This window comes from Zonotrichia leucophrys, chromosome 11, assembly GCF_028769735.1.
Source record: "Zonotrichia leucophrys gambelii isolate GWCS_2022_RI chromosome 11, RI_Zleu_2.0, whole genome shotgun sequence".
Taxonomy (NCBI): Eukaryota; Metazoa; Chordata; class Aves; order Passeriformes; family Passerellidae; genus Zonotrichia; species Zonotrichia leucophrys.
Genome location: NC_088181.1, coordinates 1,363,437 through 1,384,800, shown reverse-complemented (window position 1 = coordinate 1,384,800; position 21,364 = coordinate 1,363,437). Strand labels below are relative to the sequence as shown.

At 54.5% G+C, this 21,364-nt stretch overlaps 1 protein-coding gene across 4 annotated transcripts in view; it reads left to right on the top strand.

Moving 5' to 3' along the window:
• The first annotated feature begins 249 nt into the window (after positions 1–249).
• ACSF3 (acyl-CoA synthetase family member 3) overlaps positions 250–21,364 on the top strand; it is a 53,294-nt gene continuing 32,179 nt past the window's right edge. The window contains exons 1-6 of one of the 4 annotated variants that reach the window (XM_064723549.1): positions 315–535; positions 1,860–1,972; positions 2,785–3,491; positions 4,883–5,038; positions 15,245–15,399; positions 15,805–15,950. In XM_064723549.1, coding sequence (XP_064579619.1) covers positions 2,805–3,491; positions 4,883–5,038; positions 15,245–15,399; positions 15,805–15,950 — 1,144 coding nt within the window. In that variant the 5' untranslated portion in view covers positions 315–535; positions 1,860–1,972; positions 2,785–2,804. The other 3 variants (XM_064723547.1, XM_064723548.1, XM_064723550.1) reach the window with 3 other exon arrangements.

Below are 21,364 nucleotides of genomic sequence, written 5' to 3'. Positions count from 1 at the left end.
GGCGATGCCTGCCCCCTGCCCACACCCCCAAATCCCCACATCCCCCAGGGCAGGCCCATGGTCCCGGACCCGCGGGGCACAGCTGGAGCTCCACACCCGCCCGCCATGCCGTCCGAGGGTGACACTCCGGGGGCTGCAGGCACAGTCAGCCCCGCGGAATCCCGACCCCGCCCCCCGTGGGCGTTTTGGGGCCAAATCCCTACAAATGAGGCGCGGCCTGGCGGAACGTTTGTGCGCGGAACGTTCGAGTCGCGGCGCCGCGTTCCCGCCGGAGCTGTGCGCAGCCGGAGCGGTCCCCCTGCGGCAGGTGAGGCCCCGCGGGGCTGCGGGAGGCGGCGGGGCCGGGATGGCCCCGGGACAGTCCCGGGATGTCCCAGAGCCGGGGAGAGCCGGGGCCCGCTGCCCTCGGCCCGCTGCGCTCGGACCCGGCCTTCGTTCCCCGCGGGAGCCGCTGGCTGCGGGGCCTGCGGCGGGGCGGCCCCGGTTCCTCGGCAGCTCCGCGCGGTTTGTGCCCGTTCCTGCTCCGGGATGTGCTGTGAGTTGGCTGAGAGCTGCAGGGGGGGGAATCCGCTCCGGAGTGAGAGGAGAATAAAGCCCTGAGGGTGGGCAGGCCCTGGCACAGGTGCCCAGAGCAGCTGTGGCTGCCCCTGGATCCCTGAAGTGTCCCAGGCCAGGCTGGACAGGGCTGGGAGCAGCCTGGGACAGTGGGAGGTGGCACTGGATGGGCTTTAAAGTCCCTTCCAATCCAAATCTTTCCCTGTTTTTTGTTTTGTGAGAAGGGAAACGTCTCAGCCATTATTTGATGTCTTTTCCAAGTCCCTTAGTTACTTTATGATTTTCTAATAAAGTACTTTTTATGATTTTCTAAGAATGCAGTATTTTTATCTCTGTTGTAGAAACAGCCAGGAATCTTTTTGTGTTCCCGTGCCTGTGAATGAGGAAAGGGTGGAGTCCTGCAGGTCAGGCTCACCCTGGCAGCTACCCAGTCACGGCTGGAGCCGTGATTGTTCCTATAATAATTCACCTTGGAGCAGCTCAGAGTAACTCCAAAGGTCATTCTTCTCCAGGAAATGCATTTTATGCCCTTTGTGCTCAGAAAGTGCAGAGGGCTGTGCAGTGGGTCAGCTCCCAGTTTGCACTGGTTTTGTGCTGGGAGCTGGGGAGAGCCCTCCAGCTGCTCTGAGATCTTCAGCCTTAGGAGGAGGAGGAGGGCTCAGATTTTCCCTTCCAGGGGATTTGAACCTTCCCTTCCAAGGCAGCAGAACCACATCTCTGCCCTGCCCTCACCTTCCCAGGGATCCAGGGACAAGTCTTGTTTCCAGGTATGCTCTGCTGGAGTTTGTGCCACCAATGGTCCTTGAGCAGCAGGAGGGGATGGCAAACAGCCCCTGGATTTACCCCATGTGTAAACGGGGTAAATCTGCAGCCTAGCTCTGGAACACCCAGCATTCCCAGGCCTGGCTGGAGGTGCTGCTGTGAATTGCTCCATTAAACACAGACTGGTGGAACGGGGTAATTTGATTTTTGGAAGGAGCTGGAGGAACAGTGAGAGCAGTGAGAGCATCGGCCACGCTGGTCCTGGGCAAAACCGGCTTTTAGTTCATGCTCCTCATCATGCTCAGGGCACTGACACCTTGCCATGGCCACAGCTTCACTTTAGGGTGTGAATTAGGTCAGGTTTTTGCATTTCAGGCTCTCCAGAGCAATGCAGAGACATCACATGAGCTCTGCCTTGAGCTGCTTTGTTTTTTTCCATGCCGGTGGCAAACGTCGGGAGTTCCCACGCTCACCCGCTCTGGGGCTGCAGCTTCTCTGCTCCCCCAGATGTTTCCACCCTAAATCACCTGCTTGTTTTGCAGAAGCAGAAATTGAGGTCGATTTGCAAAAGAAGATGTGAGCAGGGCCAGTGTCTGGGTGGGGAAATGCTCCGAAGGCGCAGGGGAGCGACCGCAGCGCTCACGGAAAATGAACTGTGCGTGCAGTTTGTGCAGCCTGAGCTGGGGCAGGCTGGTCAGCTCTGCCCTGGGGGGCTGCTGGGCTGGCTCCCCTTTGTTCCAGCTCCTCCCCACACTGGGGAGCTGGGCTGGGAGGCTCCTGGAGCTGAGCTGCTGCACTAACAGGCATTTATCAAAAATAACAGGGAAGATCAGGTTGTTATTGGCGGCGTCAGGGAAGTGTCACGGACGCTCTCGGAGAGTGAGAGCTTGTCAGCCTTTGGCTGCCTCCTCTTGTCATGGAACCTCTCTGGGGATGTTTTGGTGCTGATTGGATTCTGTGCAGCAAATCCCTCCCTCTCTCTCCTGCCACAGCCCTGTGCTCTCCTCTCTGCTCTCTGTATGGAGGGGGTGCTCCAGGCTGTGCAGAGGGGTTTAGGATTCTTCACAGAATCCTGGAATGTCTCGGCTTGGAAAGGACCTTAAAGCCTTTCTCATTTCACCCCCTGTCTGCCAGCAGCCTGGGACACTGGGAAGGTGTCAGGGGGTGGAACTGGGTGGGCTTTGAGGTCCTTTCCAGCCCAAACCATTCTGGGATTCTGTGAAAGCTGGTTCATCATTTAAATGAGCTGGGTTTAGGGGCTGGGGGCTGTGCAGGGAAGGATCTCTGCTCCTGTTCCATCGTGCCAGGACCCAGGGATGCTCAGGCCGCCCAGGATGTGGCACTCTGAGGCAGGGACATAAATAATACAGTGGATATTATTCAGATGAGGGCTGCCGCTTTGCCTGGGTGGGAATAACCCCCTGGGCAATCCCTGCCCTGCTGATGTGCCATCATTGCTCTCTGCAGAGTCGCTCCAGCCCGGCAGGATGCTGCTCCCCCTGCTCTGCCCCCAGCGCTGCCGGCCCCTCCGCTGCCTCCTGCGGGCCCTGTCCCGCTGCCCACGGCATGGGAGCAGGGCTGGCTGTCCCCACAGGGCTCTGCACACAGCCTGGGCCCCCTGCAGCAGTGACATCACCCCCGTGTTCACCAGGGCCCCGGCGTTTGGGGACAAAGTGGCCATCGTGGACCGGAACGGGGAGCACACGTACAGGGACCTGCTGAGCCGCAGCCTCCGCCTGTCCCGGGAGATCTGCAGCGTCCTGCAGTGCCCCAGCAGGGACCTGAAGGAGGAGAGGATCTCCTTCCTGTGCCCCAACGATGCCTCCTACGTGGTGGCCCAGTGGGCTGCGTGGATGAGCGGGGCCATAGCGGTGCCCCTGTACAGGAAGCACCCTGTGCCCGAGCTGGAGTACGTGATCCAGGACTCCCAGAGCGCCCTGCTCATCGCAGCCGAGGAGTTCCTGGGCAAAATAACCCCCAGTGCCCAGAAACTGGGAGTCCCTGTGCTGCCCCTTCCCAGCTCTGGGGCTGGTGGATCCGCTGCAGCCACGGAGGAGGGGCCCTTGCCGAGCTGTTCCTCGTGGAAGGACAGAGGAGCCATGATCATCTACACCAGCGGGACCACGGGGAGGCCCAAGGGTGTGCTCAGCACCCACGAGAACGTGCAGGCTGTGGTGAGTGCTGCTGCCCCCCTGCCAGGCTCCTGCCAAGGTACAAAGCCTTGGGATCTGGAGGGGATTTGGGGTTGCAAACGCCTTTCCATTGCCAAATTCCTGCTGAGAGCTGTGAGGCTGCAGCTCTGGAATCCTCCACGCTGGGAAGGTGAGCACACAGCAGCGTGTGAGGCTCTCAGCCTTGGCAGGGCAGGTGGATTCTCCTCCCTGCTTTCCTGGAAAGCAGAATGGATGAAACCTCTTGTGAAAAAGCTGATTTCTTTGCAGTTTGCTTTTCTGCCCTCTGACTAGGGGAGAATCTTTGCTCCTAATTGGAAGATATCTTAGCCCAGCCCGGTGCTGTGTGAAGCCTGTGCATTATTCAGCTCTGTATCCCCAAGGCAAAAAAATCCATTAGCTCTCAGAGCCAAAAGGAATTAAAAGTTTGAATAAGCCTGCTGACTGCCTCACCACTTGGTTATCAGTGCCTGCAACTGCCAGCCTGCTGCCATTAGGGAAGGAGGGCAGGGAATTCAGGGGTGCCCTGAGAGCTGCTGCTGCTTGGGGTGCTCAGATCCTGCAGGGTCCCAACAGGAATGAAAGCCTTGATGGATGGAGCCAGGCCTTGGCTATATTGGGCAAAGAATCTGTTCCCTCACAAACATGCTGATTATTTGGGGGGTGGCCTGAGCAGTCCCCCATCCTTTGTGCTGCCCTGCAGGAAGCCTGAAAGCTGTTCCCTGCCCTGTGGATGAGGGTTCCTGTGAGAGACACGACCAAATTCCACTGCTCAGATGCTTTTCTTATTTTTAGGTGGCTGGAAATAAGCTTTGCAGTTGCCAGCACTGGGCTCTGAAGGGCATTGTTGACCCAGAAACCTGATAATTATCCCTTCAGATAATTATCCCTTCAGAGCAGAGTGTTTTGGAAGCTTGATTCTCTCATAATTTTTACTAACATGAAACCTACTTTCTGTTTATCAGCAATTTCCTGCTCCTACTGATTATCCCTTACAGGTGCTAAAAGCCTGATGTCATCAGTGTCCTAACTATGGCAACAGAATTCTGGGAAAATTAGCTTTTTGATTACTATTGCTGCCAAATCTGCATGTGCAGCAGTAGATTAATATTTTTGTATGTCCTACTTAAAATCACTGTTGATATTTCTCAGTAACGAGGCAGGGCTTTGCTGATTTAAAGAACCATTTTGATAACATGCTGGAGGTGTTCCTCTTGTGTTCTGCTGTTGTGCTGGGAATTTTTCTTCTGCTGATGCTGAAGGAAAGATTTTATGCCCAGGCTTGGCATTCCTGCCAGGGAATTTGGGGATTGAATGACTTGGGAATACTGTGGGGAATACCTCGGGAAATGTTTCCTCCTGCCCTAAGGCCGTGCTGTTTGTTTTCTCCTCAGACCACGGGGCTGGTTGAGAAGTGGGAGTGGAAGAAGGAGGATGTGATCCTGCACGTGCTGCCTCTGCACCACGTCCACGGGGTGATCAACAAGCTGCAGTGCCCGCTGTGGGTGGGAGCCACGTGCGTCATGTTCCCGGAATTCAGCGCGCACACGGTGAGCCCAGGGGAGCAGCAGCGCCCGGGCACTGCGCTCCCAGCAGCTCTGGGAAGGGGCTCTGAGCAGTTCCAGCCCCTTAGCCACTGCCTGTGGGTGGTTCCCAGCCAAGGGAATTGCTGGGGTGCTCAGCCCGGGGTATATGTGCTCTTCCAGAGGGTGCAGCTTGTGTGAGTGTGGTGTTGGGATGGGAATGCTGCTCTGCCCCTCCCAGCCTGGGGGTGGCTGAACCCTTCTGTGCACACTGAGAGTGTTTCCATCCAGAATTGGTGCTGTGGATTTTTTTTTTTATTTTTTTTTTACTGCCAGGAATTGTGGAAATACTGTTTTTTCTCTTGGGTGTTAGTGGTCTGCTGCTTGCTGAATTCTTTAGTGACTTGCATTTCCCAGAATCCCCAAAACACTGAGGCTGGAAAAGACCTCCAAGGTCACCAAGTCCATCCTGTGACCAATCCCCACTTTGTCACCCAGCTGAGAGCACTGAGTGCCATGTCCAGTCATTCCTTGGACATCTCCAGGGGTAGGGCTTCCACCACCTCTCTGGGCAACCCCTTCCAAATTTTCCCCTTCCAGTCCTACATCCTCAGTGTTTTGTGTTGCATTAATGACAGAACACACAGCCTTTTGAGTTTTTTGCAGCCCAGGTAAGGGAAATCCTGGTTTTCCTCACTTACATGGAAAGGTGGCTCTTCCTCTGTGGAGCAACAAGAGTTAACAGAGCTGTCAGGTTGGACTCAGTGATGTGAGAGTGAGTTTCCAGATCCAGACCTTCTTGTAGCTTTTAGGAAAAGTGGCAGGAGGGAAACCTTACTGGAATAATGCTGTTAAAATGTTGTTTTCTATCTGAGCCAGGAAACACCAGTGCCAGTGTTCTGCTGTTCCTTTGTTCCCTGCAGCAGTGGCACAGCGTGGGGAGAAGGGAAGGGACAGGCAGCAGTCAAGGTGGAACAGGTTCTACATTTCCCAGCCCCTGGGATGCAGCACTGTCCATCCACATCTCCCAGTGTCCTGGGGGGTGTCTGCAGTGTCACTGCTAAGGGACAGTTGGGTTTTCAGGTGCTGCTGCTGCTCGGAGCAGAAAGGAAGCAGAGGTGTGTTATCACTGCAGGGTTCCCTGGGAAAGCCAAAGGAGCCCGTGCTGGGTGACTGCCCAGGCTGCTCTCCCTGTGTGTGCAATGCACGTGTGGGAAGGCTTGTCCCATGGCAAGGACAAAGTGCACAGGTGTGGGATACACCTGGGAGCCTCTGGCTGTGCTGCTGCCAGGTGAGGGCGGGCCCGGAGCCACCGCAGGGCCGGGTGATCCTTCACGGCTCATTTCTGCTTCTCAGAGCAGCAGCCACAGAAAATGCACACTTCCCTTTTCTGTCAGGGGGCTCTGACACCTGAGCACGGATCCTTTTAGGGGGGACAGCCCTGGAATCTCAGCGGGGCAGCTCTGCACTTCCAGAGTGAATTGGCAGGATGCTGTGGTAGAGGGCAGGACCATCCCTAGCTGCCATAACCTGTGCTTTCACCCAGTGATTGCTGCCAGATTGTTCTCCCCACTGTTAGGGTGATCCCAAAGGCTCGGGGTGCAGCGGGGCTGTGCAGGAGGTGCCGCTGAGGGCATTAGGGTGACCCCAAAACCCCGGGGTGCAGCAGGGCTGTGCTGGAGGTGCCGCTGAGGGTGTCAGGGTGACCCCAAAGGCTCGGGGTGCAGCGGGGCTGTGCTGGAGGTGCCACTGAGGGTGTCAGGGTGACCCACAACCCGGGGGCAGCGGGGCTGTGCAGGAGGTGCGCTCAGGGTGTCAGGGTGACCCCAAAACCCCGGGGTGCAGCAGGGCTGTGCTGGAGGTGCCACTCAGGGTGTCAGGGTGACCCCAAAGGCTCGGGGTGCAGCAGGGCTGTGCTGGAGGTGCCGCTGAGGGTGTCAGGGTGACCCCAAAGGCTCGGGGTGCAGCGGGGCTGTGCTGGAGGTGCCACTCAGGGTGACCCCAAAGGCTCGGGGGGCAGCGAGGCTGTGTGGTGCTGTGAAGTGTCAGGTGACCAACCGGTGCAGCAGGCGTGCTGGAGGTGCAGTGTCAGGGTGACCCCAAAACCCCGGGGTGCAGCAGGGCTGTGCTGGAGGTGCCGCTGAGGGTGTCAGGGTGACCCCAAAGGCTCGGGGTGCAGCAGGGCTGTGCTGGAGGTGCCACTGAGGGTGTCAGGGTGACCCCAAAGGCTCGGGGTGCAGCGAGGCTGTGCTGGAGGTGCCGTGGAGAGGCTGGAGCGGAGCCTCTGGAGGGCGCGGTGCTCCACGTCCTGTGCCGCGGTGATTGATGCTCCCTCGCACCCCTGCCTTCTCCCCTGCTCCCTCCCCACGTCTGCGGATCGATGAGCTGACGTTGAGGGATGGGATGGGGATGGGGGAGCGGGACCCCCCTGCTGCCTGCTCTGATCAAAGCTCTCCCCAGATGTGGCACCGGGGACAGCCCGGGGGCGGCCGCTTGACCCTGCAGCTGAACTTGGGCACGGAGGGCGGCGGGCACCGGCTCCCGGGGCTCTGGGGGACGGCATTTGCTGCTCTGCTTTCTTTCATTCCCGTTATTTTTCCGAGGGCCTCCCGTGGGAGCCGCGAGTGGTTTGATCGACACTCCAAAGCGAGCACGGGAGGGTAAATAAGGCTTTCTCCTGGAGTTTATTGCAAGCTGCCTTTCAGTTCCACTCTATTTTCACCAGCTGTTTACAAAGTGCCCTTTGCTACTGCAATCAGCTTGCAGCAAAGCAGCAGTGGAGGATTTTGCCAAAGGAGCCCGAGTTTTGCCGTGTGCTTTTTTTCCTTGGCTGCACCTTGAGAAAGCAGCCAATTATAGTGTGATATAAAGAAACTCGACTGGCAGCTAAAACACTTGACAGGCTGATCAAAACAAGGCGAGGAACTTACTCTCAACCTGCTGCAGACATATTTAGCCTTGAGTGATACTGGCAAAGGTTCAAGAGAAACCGCAGCAGCACGCCCGATGTGTGTTTGGTTTCTAATCACTAACACTTCATTATACAAAATAAATACTTTATTATTACAGTGTTTATTAAATTACATAATTTGCGGCGTGCCTTATAGTCGTGGATACAGATGGCAGTCTGGTTTTGGTGGTGGGAATAATGCTCTTTTTTTTTTTTTATTTTATTTCCCTGAGAAGACATTCCCAGCCCCAGACCACAGCTTGCTTGTCGTTCCCCGCCGTGCAGGGGTGGGAGGTGGCAGCTTTCAGACCTTTACGTCTGTTTTTGGGAGCTGTCCAAGGAAAGGTTAAAAATCAGGACTGTGGAGCAGCACATTGTCCTGACCAACATCCTTCCCCTCACTAAAACAGCATCTGATGCATGTGGCTACTGCTGAGGCCACGACAACTCATTAAAGTGTGCTGAGGTGCCTCAAGCGTGAAAGTTGCTGCATAAAATCAGATTCTTTTTATTAAATGAGGACATCCATTACGCTGCACTAGCTACTGTACATGTTATAATTCACTTTATAGCACCATCTGTTAAGACTGTCTTGCTTAAGCTTTTCGTAGCATTTTTTTATTGCAAGTTATTAAAAAATATGGCTGCATCTATTAATCATTTATTAATAAAGGGTTTATAAATGGACCCTCAGTTTCCAGAATTAGTCGACTCGTACGTGATGTACTGAGTCCCCTGCTGCTCGTGCTCCTTGGGGTGCAGTGTCTGCACAGGGAGCCCCTGGGAGCACATCCAGTGCTCCTGTCTGTGCTTCTGGGGTTGGGGATGGCAGGGATGGCTGTGGGGGGACACCTGAGCACAGGTGGGTGTGGAGCAGGCAGGAGAGCAGCAGTGAGCCCCAGGGGTGTGCTGCCAGCAGCTGTGTGGGGCACGGCTGGCTGTGGTGTTGCTGGTTTGTTGTTCCATTGGTGTTCAAGGGTGAGAAGTGTGAGGGCAGAAACCTCCTCTGGAGCCAGAGCAAGCTGCAGCCTCAGCATCCCTGTGTGATCCTCCCTCCGTATCCTGCTCCCAGGCTGAGTTTGCTCTTCCAGCTGCACTGGTCTGTTTGCATTTCCAGCTGCTGCTGGCCTGTCCCAGATGCTGGAGTGGGAATTTCTTGTCCAGGAGTAGGGATTTTAAAGGTGCTGTGTTTGTGCAAATGTTGTGCACTTTGGTGACAGAGGTGAAGAGTTGAATGTCTCTGTTAAGGAGGGAGTGCAGGATCAGCCTTCCCCTCCTGGCTTTTGGAAGGCTCTGAGCATCACCAAGCACCCTCTTGAGCATCCATTCCCAGTGACTGCCTCCTTCCATCTCCCTCCCTGCATCAGTTCAGGCACAGCCTGTGGTGGGACTGTTGCTCTGTGGAAATGTCAGTGAGTCTGGAGGGACAGACCTGGGGAAGCCAAGTGTCCCCTGTGCTTGCTGTGACAGTCACACACTGGTGTTCCCATTCCAGACCAGGCACTCCTTGGGCAGGACCATTTTGGAGCAAATGAGGTCAGTGTCTGGTTTATAGGATCCTCTGCTGTGGTTTTTGGACAAAAAGGATCCATTTCCAGCTTGAACAGCAGGAAGAGCTTCTCTCTGCCTTGGACACCCCTGATCTCGCCCTGAGGGGAAGATGTTCTAATGGCACAAGGTTCCCTGACAGCTCTCTGCATTGATAAACACAAGAGCAGATCCTGGGAGGTCTTCCAGCCTCTTGTGCAGAGTGGGAAATAGGAGTAGTGAAGAACCTGAAGGAGGAAACTTGCAGTGCTGAGTGATGGGAGAAGGTGATGGAAATCTCCATTTTGGGTGACCCAGCTGTGGCGTGTGCTGCCCGCCCAGCTCTGCTGGGCAGCTTTGAGCTGTGATGTGCTGCCTGTGCAGTGACAGCCCTGGCTGTGCCCTGCAACCCCTTCCATGATGAATATGCCAAGATGCAGATTTCCTGCCCTGCAGTTCCAGGAGCTGCTGTTTCAGTGCCAGCCTTGCTGCGTGTCTGACTTAAGGTGCTCCGAGGATCAAGCCCTCTAAAAACCATGCCCTGTTTTACAATGTCACACTCAAAGCCATCAAAATAATCTTGTTTGGAGCCTTCTTTCTAGGGAAATAGGAATGCTGTGTGCCCAGAGGTGGTGTGTGATTCAGGACAAGCTTTCCTGGTGTCCTGTCCCCCGTGGCACCTTTTCCCCGTGGTAGGAGGGAGCTGCAGGCCGGGCACAGGATGAGTGGGAGGTGTTGCTCCAGGGTGCTGCTGCATCGTGTGCTCACAGCCCTGAGCTCCTGAAGGCCTGGGCTGTGTCTGGGAGCAAACTTTGTCCTTGTCACTGGTGGTGTGTGTGTGAGCCAGGCTGGCTGGTGCTGGGGCTGTCTACCTTGGCTGGGCTGCACAGGGACAGCCGGGGCTCGGCAGCCGCTGTTGCCTCCGGGAAGGAGAAGCGTGCACTGCACTGAGCCTCTCCCCTGGATCTGTCACTTCTGCAAACATCACTCTGGGCAGCTCTTTTGGTTTATTTTTAAAAGAAAAGCAAATCCAAGCAGAGGAGCCTGAGCTGCAATATCCAGGCACGCTGGGGATCGCGGCCCCCATCCAGTTTCAGCTGGAGAGAGGCTGAAAGTCTTTTCATCTGTTAATGGGAGGCTTCAGAGGAGTAATTTTATTTCAGACTCAAAGAGGAGTCGGTGGAGGGAGGAGTAGGTCACTAGTGAATGGATTATGTTTGATCACTTCTCACAGACCTGGCTTTAAAAAGTTAGAGGTTTTCTTTCCCATCTCCCCAGATCTGCCGTCTGTCCTCAGCATCTGTTCCCAAGTAATGGCTTTTGATGTGTGTGGGGAAATATAAAAAATGGAACCAGAGCCTGTCATATTTACTTATATTTCCAGGTCCCAGGGAAAGCACTTGCTCCTTTCAGTATGCCTCCAGCATAGGAAAGGTTTAAAAGCTTCAGCCTGGAATGCAGAGGGGCCATCAAACTGTGCTGATGAATAAATGATTAAAACCAGAGTCGCACAGAGCACAAACAGTTTGGGGTTATAACAAACACGAGACGAAGCCACTGAGGGCCTGATTTCTCTTTGAAGAGAAGAATGTTTCTCCCTCTCTGCATATTGGTCGTGAAGTGTCAGAGCCTCAGTCCCTGGGAGAGAGCAGAGCTCCCCTTGGTGCTCTCCTACCTCACGTGCCCATCTGCTTTTCGGGGATAATTTGGTGTTGGATGTGTGTGCGTGGTCCTGCAGTCCCTTGGCTGCTGCTGTTGAGTTACAGGAGCTTCCCACCCTTGTGTTTGGCACAGATCTCACCAGAGAAGCAGCTGCTTTGGCCACAGCCCTGTTGCTCCCACAGACATTCCAAAAATCCCCGGCATCCCTTTTCCTCGATGGTGCTTCCCACATGGCAGCAGTCAGTGCTGAACACAGACCCATCTCCCCGAGCAAGAGGGGGGTAAAGGGCTGAGTTAACCTTGCATTAGAGGCATTGTTATTGTTGAAAAGGTTTGAAAAGATTCAATTACAACAGAAAATGGCACAATAATTTTGTAGAAGAGAGGAGCTGTTGTGTCTGTCAATAGAGGCTGCACCGCGGGCTGGCTGTGATCCGTTTGTGGGCTGATGGAAAAATCCATGCTGATATTTGCTTCCTTTACAGCTTGTAGTTCTTCTGGCTGGTTTTGGGAATCTTCTATCAGCCAAAATCTTACATGGATTAGCACATAACTGGGTTTGCCACTGTTTCTTCTCCTTTTGCATGAGAAGATGCCCAGATATTGGGTTTGGTGTTTCTGGCTGGTTTGGGGCATTGCACATCTCCCTCACTAAAGGGAGAGGTTGTTGCCTTTTCTTCTCTGTGCTCACATCTCTTCCTTCAGGTGATTTTAGCAGGTCTGGAGGCTGGTTGGGAAGGTTGCTGTATGGACTGACCATCCTCACTCACCATCTGTGTCCTGGGAAAAATACGTGGGAAAAATCTCCCAGCTGTGCCTTGCTGTGCTTGTTTTGTACCCACTGGTGTCATTTTCTCCTTTTTTTTTTTTTCCTTTAATGATGGCAAAATCCCACTGGCCAGCTCATGATATGCTTTAGAGCAGTGGGAGGGGAGGAAAATCAGGAATGTCACGCTGACAGGAAGGCTCTTGGGAACATTAGGTCTCCCACTTCTCTGCTGGCACAGGCAGCCCTGACCCAAAGCATTTGCTGCCCTTATTGCTGGTGGGAAGCTCCATCCACTCTTGCTTTCTTGCAGTGAGAAACTTTTTGTTTCTAACCCTTGGTTATCCTAAAAGGAATCCTAATCCATCTCCTGAGTATATTCCATGGGAAGGTTGCAGAGCCTGGCAGCCCTGGCACGTGGTGCCATGTTTGCTTCCCAAATCCATGGCTTTTTAAAAGCACTTGGAGGTATCAGGTGAGCACAACAAAACAGAGCATTGGGCTGGCAGTGCCCTGTGCACAGGGAATGAACGTGGTGACAGTGACAGGGGATAACCCAGGGGGATGGACAGTGCTGCTCCAGGCCCAGTGCTGCACAGGGAATGAACATGGTGACAGTGACAGTGACAGGGGATAACCCAGGGGGATGGACAGTGCTGCTCCAAGGCTGGAGCTGTCAGAGGGTGCCAGGTGCTGCAAGGACAAAGCTGGGGCCTTGCATGGGGTTGATTGATTAGTGCCAGGTAACGAGGCTTTCCCAGATCCTTCTCTTAAAGCCTGCAGTTAGTTGGAAGCCAGGAATAGCTGCTCCAGCTGGCTGGGCAGTGCCAAGCCCTCCGGCCAGCTTGGGTCTGTGGAGTGCTCAGAGCTGGCAGCTTTGTACCACGGCTCAGTCCTGCTAAAACACATGGGAAGGATCCAGATTTGGCTGAGCAGGAGCAGAGCAGGTGGAGAGGTTTGGCTGTCAGCAGATCACCCCAGCAGCTGGTGGCACAAATCCAGAGGCAGCTGCTTATCCTCAGGAAGGGGCTGTTGCTGGGTGAGCTGGAGTGACATGGAAAAGCTGCTCCTGTGGCTGCAGTGCAGGATTTTATCTAAGGCAGGAGGTGAGCTGGCACGTGGGGACAGGGACTCTGGGGTGCAAGGGAGACTTGCTCTGTTTGCATGGGTTTGGGGTTTTTGAGATCCAAAGTCTGGCTGCATGGCCAGACTGGAAGTCTGCCTGCACTCCCACAGCTGCTCAGGACTTGGGAAGGCAAAACAAAATCACACAGCAAGGATTGAACAAGCCCTGAGCATCTGTTTCCCTTCAATCCCCTCGGCACAGTCTGGTCCCTGCTGGCCATCACACGTCCTTCCCTGCCCACAGCAATGGCCCTGGGGAGCACCAGGCTGAGGAGGGCAGATCCATCCAGCCCTGGCTTTGGAGAGACCCTTCTCCATCCTGCTGCCTGGAATGGGAAAGATACTGGGGAAAAAGGGGGCTGGGAAATGATGCTTTGGGGTTTAGCTTTTCTAATTTTCAGGTTCTCTGCTGCCTGGTGTGTAACTCTGAAACTCCCTGTGAGGTGTTAGTAGGGTCTCTTCACAGGGTGGTTGGACAAAACAATCCCTTCCCAGCTGGAGAATCAAGGACAGCCTTACCCAAAAAGCACAAACAGCTGTGAAGGGAAGGGAGCAAGGCAGGGGGTTAATACTTCATGAGCTGGAGCTGTAACTGGACAGTTAAACCCAATATGTAGATGAACCAAAACTTATAAAAGTGTAAAAACTTGTGACTGGGATCCATCTTGGATTCAACCTGGGTGCAGCCTGGGCCAGGTTCTTGTGCTGCCCAAGGCCTTGCAATAAATACCTATTTTGTCCATTTAGCTCTGTCTGGTGTCTGTTCCAGACCAGCCTCTCAAGGCATCAGTTCAAACATGGGTAGATTAGACCCCTGTAAATGCAATTTTACATAATCTGGCTGGTAGGGGGTTTCTGCAGGGACTGAAACGTTCCCTGTCTGGCTGTGCCACCATCAGTGCAGGAGGTCACATCCCAGCTCTGCTCTCCTTTCCCAGGACATCCTGCAGTGTTCATGTCCCACATGCCGGGGTGTGCAGTGCCTCTGCACCTTGTGCATTCATCTCTCCCCATGAGGGCCAGCCCTGGGCTGGGGGCAGCGTGAGCTCCCTCCTCTAGGGTGGGATGGTGCCTCTGAGGATGTGTCCTGCTCTCCTGCTCTGTTAACCACAACCCCCGGTGCTGGGAGGGTTTTTAGGAGCTGATTGTTCTGGGGCAGCGGAGTGCGAGCTGCGGGGGGAGGAGAGAGGGATGAAAGGGAGCAGAACGGAGGGAAGGGGCAGAGTGACAGCATGAAGGAGAATCCCTGGCTCACCTTCAATCAGGGCCTGCCTCGTGTGCAGCTGAGCGTGCCGGGGAGCGCCCAGGCAGCGCTCGGTGTCAGGAGCTGTTAGGGAACACATTTGTCACCGGGGGGCAGGGACAGAGCACGGGGACACAGGGCTCTGATTTATTGATGGCTTTGCTTCCCTCCTGCCTTGGAAGAGCTTACCTGGCAGGGACAGTGCTGAGGTGTGGGAGCAATGCGCTCAGGTGTGACTGTGTGTCTCTGAGCCATGGTTGGCTCCCATCCCTGAGGTGTCATTGGGATTTTTCCCCATTCATAGCTCCCACAGGCCAGCAGGAGCTGCAGCTGAAGAACATTATTCCCACAGGGATCATTCCTCTCAGCAACAGTGTGGTTGGGGTGGTGGCCCTCCTGAAAAGCTGCTGCTGTCTGCTGCTGCCTCTGCTTTACCTGTGCATTCTGATGGCTCCTCTGAGCTCACCAGGGATACTGCTCTCTCACAGCACCTCACCATTTTCATGAAGTCTCACTCCCAGTGCCTGACCTCCCTCTTCCCAGCTTTGCCTCAGAGTTGGCTCCAAGCTGTGTATTGTGTATCAGGTGTGGGCTGTGTCTTTCCAAAGAAGAGCTGCCATGCTTTGGAAAACTGGTGGCTGTGTGCAGCCTTTGAAGAGCTGTGCATGATAGGGGAATGAGCTGATTCTGCCACAAGCTTCCATCTTTGTGAGCAAATTCTTGGCTGCAACATGACAGGACTGACAAATGCCATTTCCATCATCTTGAGAGTGACGGTGGGTGGGGGATCCACTGGTGGGACAAGAGATGAGCGTTATGCCTTGGGAAATAAGGGCATGATGAAAGTTGGGAGCTTGTTTTGGACAGGGGTGGGGGCACACAACAGCTTCCAGCTGTACTCCCAAGAACTCTTGGATAGCAAAGGTGTATCTTCACCCATGTGTGTCCCTTCCTTCCTAGGTGTGGAAGAAGCTCCTGAGCTCCGAAGCTCCCCGTGTCAATGTGTTCATGGCAGTGCCCACCATCTATGCCAAGCTGATGGAATATTATGATGAGCATTTCACCCAGCCCCAGGTGCAGGATTTCGTGCGTGCCTATTGCCAGGAGAACATCAGGTGGGTGAGCTGCTGGCTCTCTGGGTGCTCCAGGTTTTCCTTTCAGCATCACCTCTTTCAGTGCTGGCTGTTGTGCTGTGGTGTCTCTGTGACAGGAACAAGGGTGACATTATTTAATTATGAGCCACTCTTGCATGGGAGAGGCAGAAGGGGCTCGTTGTGTGTCACCCTGGGTAACACATGGCTGAGGGCTTTGTCCTGCAGCCCAGGATCTCTTGTAAGAGGCTGTCCTGCTTAACTTGAACCCCATATCAGGCTGAGAATGTGGGGGACATCTTTGGTGCTGCTAAAAGGATTTTGGGGCTGCAGGTTTTACGCAGAGCTGTTTGTGCCCCTGTGTCAGGCTGCAAACTCCCTGGAGCAAAGGTGCTCTCAGATACTCTTACCTGGCCTTTCCCTGTGCAGGTTAATGGTGTCAGGCTCAGCAGCCCTGCCTGTGCCTGTCCTGGAGAAGTGGAAGAGCATCACAGGGCACACCTTGCTGGAGAGGTATGGGATGACTGAGATTGGCATGGCGCTTTCTAACCCTTTGCATGGAGTCCGAGTGCCAGGTAGGAGTCCCCAGGGGTGCCCTGTGCTGGGGGTGCTCTGGGCTGTTCTGTGCACTGTAGTGAGGAGAGGCCACGCTGGGAACAAGGCTGCTGGGAGCTGGCACTGGGGGCTCAGGGTGTGGCTGTGTGGGAAGGGGCTGCTGGGTTGCCCAGGGATCAGAGCTGTGTGTGCAGAGCTGGCAGTGGTGCCCGCTGCCCTGACCAGGCTGGCACACTCCAGACTGATGCTCTGTTGCTTCCAAAATCTTAGTGAATTGGGGGAGTGTTGCTTCAGCTCCTGCTGCCTGGAGTTGTATTTCTGGGTGGTGTCACACAGGATTCTCCACACAGCAGTGCTTGTCCAACCCATCAGTGCTGAACACTCAAAATAGGATGTCTGCTCACTCTTATTTTAGTGCCTGTTTCTTGCCTCTTCAGGAATTCAAAATTGTCACACCTCGCTGTACACTCTGGGCCTGTTCTCTCCTTGTCTTTCCCCCCCTTCTCTGAGCTCCACTTTGTGATTCCTCTCCATGGCTGTACTTTCTGGAACCTAGAAATAAATTGATCTGAGACATTGCAAATGTGAAATGCCCCCACTCTCCCTGTGGTTGGAGCGTGGCCATCTGTGTGCCCACCCCGTGCCACCTGCCTCCCCACAGGCTGTCTGTGCAGGCATGGCACCATATGCAGCCTCCTGGGGAACTGGTGTTACCCCACAGGGGGTCCTGGGTGTCACAGCCTCCCACAGCACCCCAATCCCATGGCATGCAGGAGCTGGGTCCTGCAGGGGTGGCTCAGGGAGAGGAGAAGCCAAAACTCCCCCTCATTGACTCCTCAGCCTGAGAACAGCTTGGAACACAAACTCTGTTTTAGTTTTGCAGGGTAACTGTCATTCCCTCACCCCACCTCAGCCAGATTTATCTCCCTCCAGCAGGCAGGAGAGGGAGGCAGGCAGGAAAAACAAGGCTCCCATCTGCAGGAGCTCGAGCTGTGTGTGAGCCACACACCCCAGGGTGACAGGGCAGGCATCATTGCACTGGCCTTACACTGGGTTATATTTGCTTTTTATTGATTTTCATGAGGCAAAAGGACTGGAGACTCCAGAAATTTCCCAGGGGACTAAAAGAGAAAAGGAATAAGACTGAAAGCAGCATGGCAGTGCACAAGCTGGCACCCAGGAGGGCAGCTCCTGCCCCAGAGCTAATGGCTGTGCTCCTGAGGGCTCCTGAGCATCATCCCTGTGCATCCTGGGGGCTGCAGGGCACCTGGGCACAAAGCCTCTTGTGCAGAGGGGCTGGGGACTGTCACTCCAGCCCCATCCAGGGGCTCCTGCAGCCCCCAGAGGGGAGAGAAGTGTCTCACAAAGGTGGGGATCAGCAAGAAGCCATACAGAAATGAGGCTATAATTGAATAGGCTTGATTAATTTATTTCAGGAAGTGTCAGCTGGGAAGCAGATGGGTGAAGCTGAGGCATAATTTACTGGAGCTGTGAAAAAGCTTTTGATCTAGTGCCCTGTTAGAGGCTGGCTAGGAGGTCACCAGGTACCACAGAGATCCCAGAGGCAGCTGATGGTGGGCTGGGAGCAGGGGACATCTGCCAGAGGGTCTCTCCTGGACTGGGAGCTGCACACGACCTCCTCCCCTGCTCTGACCTGTTGGAGTGAGCCCAGAGGAGGCACCAGCAGGGGCAGAGGGATGGAGCAGCCCTGCTGAGAGAATTGGGATTGTTGTTGGAGAAGAGAGGGCTTTGGGGTGACTAATTGTGGCCTTCAGTTCCTGAAAGGACCTACAAGGGAGATGGAGTGTGGACAGGGGCCTGGAGTGACTAAACAAGGGGGAATGGCTTCACAACTAACTTTAGGTTTAGATTAGATATTAGTAAGAAATTCTTGGCTATGAGGCTGCTGAGGCCCTTCTCTGGGTGCCCAGAGAGGCTGTGGATCCCTGGCAGTGCCCAAGGCCAGGCTGGACAGGGCTTGGAGCACCCTGGGACAGTGGATGGTGTCCCTGCCCATGGCAGGGGGTGGAATGAAATGAGCTTTAAGGTCCTTCCAAACCATTCTGTGATTCATGAGCCTCTGAGGTGAGATCCCGGGGCTTCCCTTGCCCTCTTGGTGTGGCAGGAGAAAGGTGGAGTCCTTGGACCCTGCCCATCCTGCCCATGTCCCCAGCATTGTGTCCCCACTCTCCACCCACAGCACAGGTCTCAAGGGGCAGGCATGGGGTGTGGGAGCTTTAATTTCCAGAAGCAGCAAAGATGAAAGATTTGAAAGATAAATGTTTGCTTGTATATGGTTAAAACCCTGCTTAAAATGCCTCTGTTTTCACCAGCTCTCATTCTAATCCCCCCTGGTGCTGTTACTGTGAAGGGAGATGAATAATTCATGGCCGGAGAATGCCTCACTGGGCCTAATCACCACTTTAATTGGAGGTTTAGATCAGAGCAGCTAATAGCTGCTACAGCGGGGACTCCGTGTATTGTTGACAGTGAGATCCTTGAGTGCCTTATCGTCGGCCTGCTCCAATCCTCCCGGGACTCCGCGGCCCCAGCTACCCAGATACCGAAGGACACAGAGCACGGGGCCAATTAAATTTATCTGGGAAGAGCTGACAACTTTTTTAAGCGGAGGAGAGGGGGTGAAAGCAGAGCGGTGTCACCCCCTCCTGCCTTGCCTGCAGCGCGGTGACACCGCGGGCGAGGCGCCAGCATTGCTGAGCATCCAGGAGTCTGCACATTGCAGGGGTGCAGAGGGGAAGGAGCAGAGATTTCTCCCCAGTTTCCCCTCAGGATTATGGCTGGGGAGGAAAAAGGAAGGGCCAGCAGTGCTGAGCATCCAGGAGTCTGCACATTGCAGGGGTGCAGAGGGGAAGGAGCAGAGATTTCTCCCCAGTTTCCCCTCAGGATTATGGCTGGGGAGGAAAAAGGAAGGGCCAGCATTGCTGAGCATCCAGGAGCCTGCACATTGCAGGGGTGCAGAGGGGAGAAGCAGAGATTTCTCCCCAGTTTCCCCTCAGGATTATGGCTGGGGGAAAAGGAAGGGCCAGCATTGCTGAGCATCCAGGAGCCTGCACATTGCAGGGGTGCAGAGGGGAGAAGCAGAGATTTCTCCCCAGTTTCCCCTCAGGATTATGGCTGGGGACAAAAGGAAGGGCCAGCATTGCTGAGCATCCAGGAGTCTGCACATTGCAGGGGTGCAGAGGGGAGAAGCAGAGATTTCTCCCCAGTTTCCCCTCAGGATTATGGCTGGGGAGGAAAAAGGAAGGGCCAGCATTGCTGAGCATCCAGGAGCCTGCACATTGCAGGGGTGCAGAGGGGAGAAGCAGAGATTTCTCCCCAGTTTCCCCTCAGGATTATGGCTGGGGACTAATGGAAGTGCCAGCATTGCTGAGCATCCAGGAGTCTGCACATTGCAGGGGTGCAGAGGGAAAGGAGCAGAGATTTCTCCCCAGTTTCCCCTCAGGATTATGGCCGGGGAGGAAAAAGGAAGGGCCATCATTGCTGAGCATCCAGGAGTCTGCACATTGCAGGGATGCAGAGGGAAAGGAGCAGAGATTTCTCCCCAGTTTCCCCTCAGGATTATGGCTGGGGGAAAAGGAAGGGCCAGCATTGCTGAGCATCCAGGAGCCTGCACATTGCAGGGGTGCAGAGGGGAGAAGCAGAGATTTCTCCCCAGTTTCCCCTCAGGATTATGGCTGGGGACAAAAGGAAGCCAGTGCAGAGTGTTGGCCCCTTGTGATCACCCCAACTGTGGCTTGATGAAGGCAGGACCTTTGGGGCTGCTCCTTTGGGAACAAGCCCAAATTTCTGCTGACCTGTTGGAGTTGGCACAGGGTGTGTTTTGACACCTGGGAAGCTCCAGTCATTGTTTTTGCACAAATTCTATTAATCCTGGCAGGTTGGTGGAGCTCTAATCAATGGTGGGGGCTTTTTCAGCCTTTACAGATGTTGATTTCAAAGTTTGTCACTTTTCCTAAACACCAGAAAAGCTTCTCCAGACAGAAACATAAGGAAGCAGCTCTCCACCAGGGACTTGTTGTACATGCTGGTTTTATTTTAGCCAAGCAGGAGAGGAACTGGTGGGGCTGTGTTAGTAACTGTGATCTGAAACACTGTGTGGGGAACATGCCACCTCCTCTGTGCCAGCCCTGTGCTCATCTTTGGTGTCTCATTGCCAAGGGCTGGGGCCAGCAGTGGGCACTAATCCTGGGGTCCTGCTGCCCATGAATCACTGCCCATCTCCATGTTGAGGTCAGCAGCTTGCATCCAGGGAAGGAGCATCTTCCAGGAAGGCACCTGGCTCATCTTGATTTGAAAAATTCCAAGTCTGTGAGAGCCCCTGGCAGTTCCTTGCATTGGTTTCTGCTCCCTCCATGAGTTTTCCAGGACTGGTGCCTGCCCACAGACGTGCCATGTTTTGTGGGCAGATTGGAGTCTGTTCACACACAGTTTTTCACCCTGGAGGAACTGTTCCCACAGAAGTCTAGAAGGTGGCTCCAGCAACCTTCCATGCAACACTGAGGGTGTTTTCTGTGACTTGTTACTTGCTTTGAGGCCTCTTGGAGCCTGCCATAGCAGGTGCAGGATTGTTTATAACACATATGGTGTGATTTTTAGGGTTGTCCTGTGCAGAGCCAGGAGCTGGACTTGATGATCCTTGTGGGATCCAACTTCTGTGATTCTCTGATTCCATAAATACCTCGACATTGTACCTCAGGGCACTTCTGCCTCGTGCTCCCTCCTTGGCCTGCTGCAGCCCTGTGTCTCTGATTGCTGGCAGTGTGTGGCCTGGAGCTGGGAGCAGCCCAGGGGTGCTGGTGCTGAGGGGAGGACGTGGCTGTGCTGTCTGACCAGAGTGCCAAAGGCAGTTCTGAGCAGAGCTGACACGGATCACGGGGCTGCCACGTCGCTTTGTGTTTATTTCCAGCCAGATTTGCTAATTGTTCGGGTAGTTTTGCTGCAATAAAATCTCACTCCCTCATAGCCCATCTGCTCCTGGCTGATCCTGCAGGGATGCCATAAATCTGGGCTACGACGACATATCCATTTCCATGGCAACTGACCAGTGTAGCAGACACAATCATGATGTCACGGATAGCAGATCTCCAGGGCTTCAACAGGAGAGGGGGAGCAGGACAGGGAAAATGCCACTCCAACCCAAATGCCTGAAGTGTGAGGCAGACAGGTTCTGCACTCCCTGCTCTAGGGAATTCCCAGTGTCAAGGTGATCCTGGCAGACCTGGAAAGCATCAACTGGAGGCACTTCAGTGGAAAAAATGATCATGCTTTAAAGAGCACCGTTACCAATTTATGGAATCACAGAATGGTTTGGTTTGGAAGGGATCCTTCAGCTCATCTTGTTCCATCCCCCCTGCCCTGGGCAGGGACACCTTTCACTAGCTCAGGTTGCTCCCAACCCTGTCCAACCTGGCCT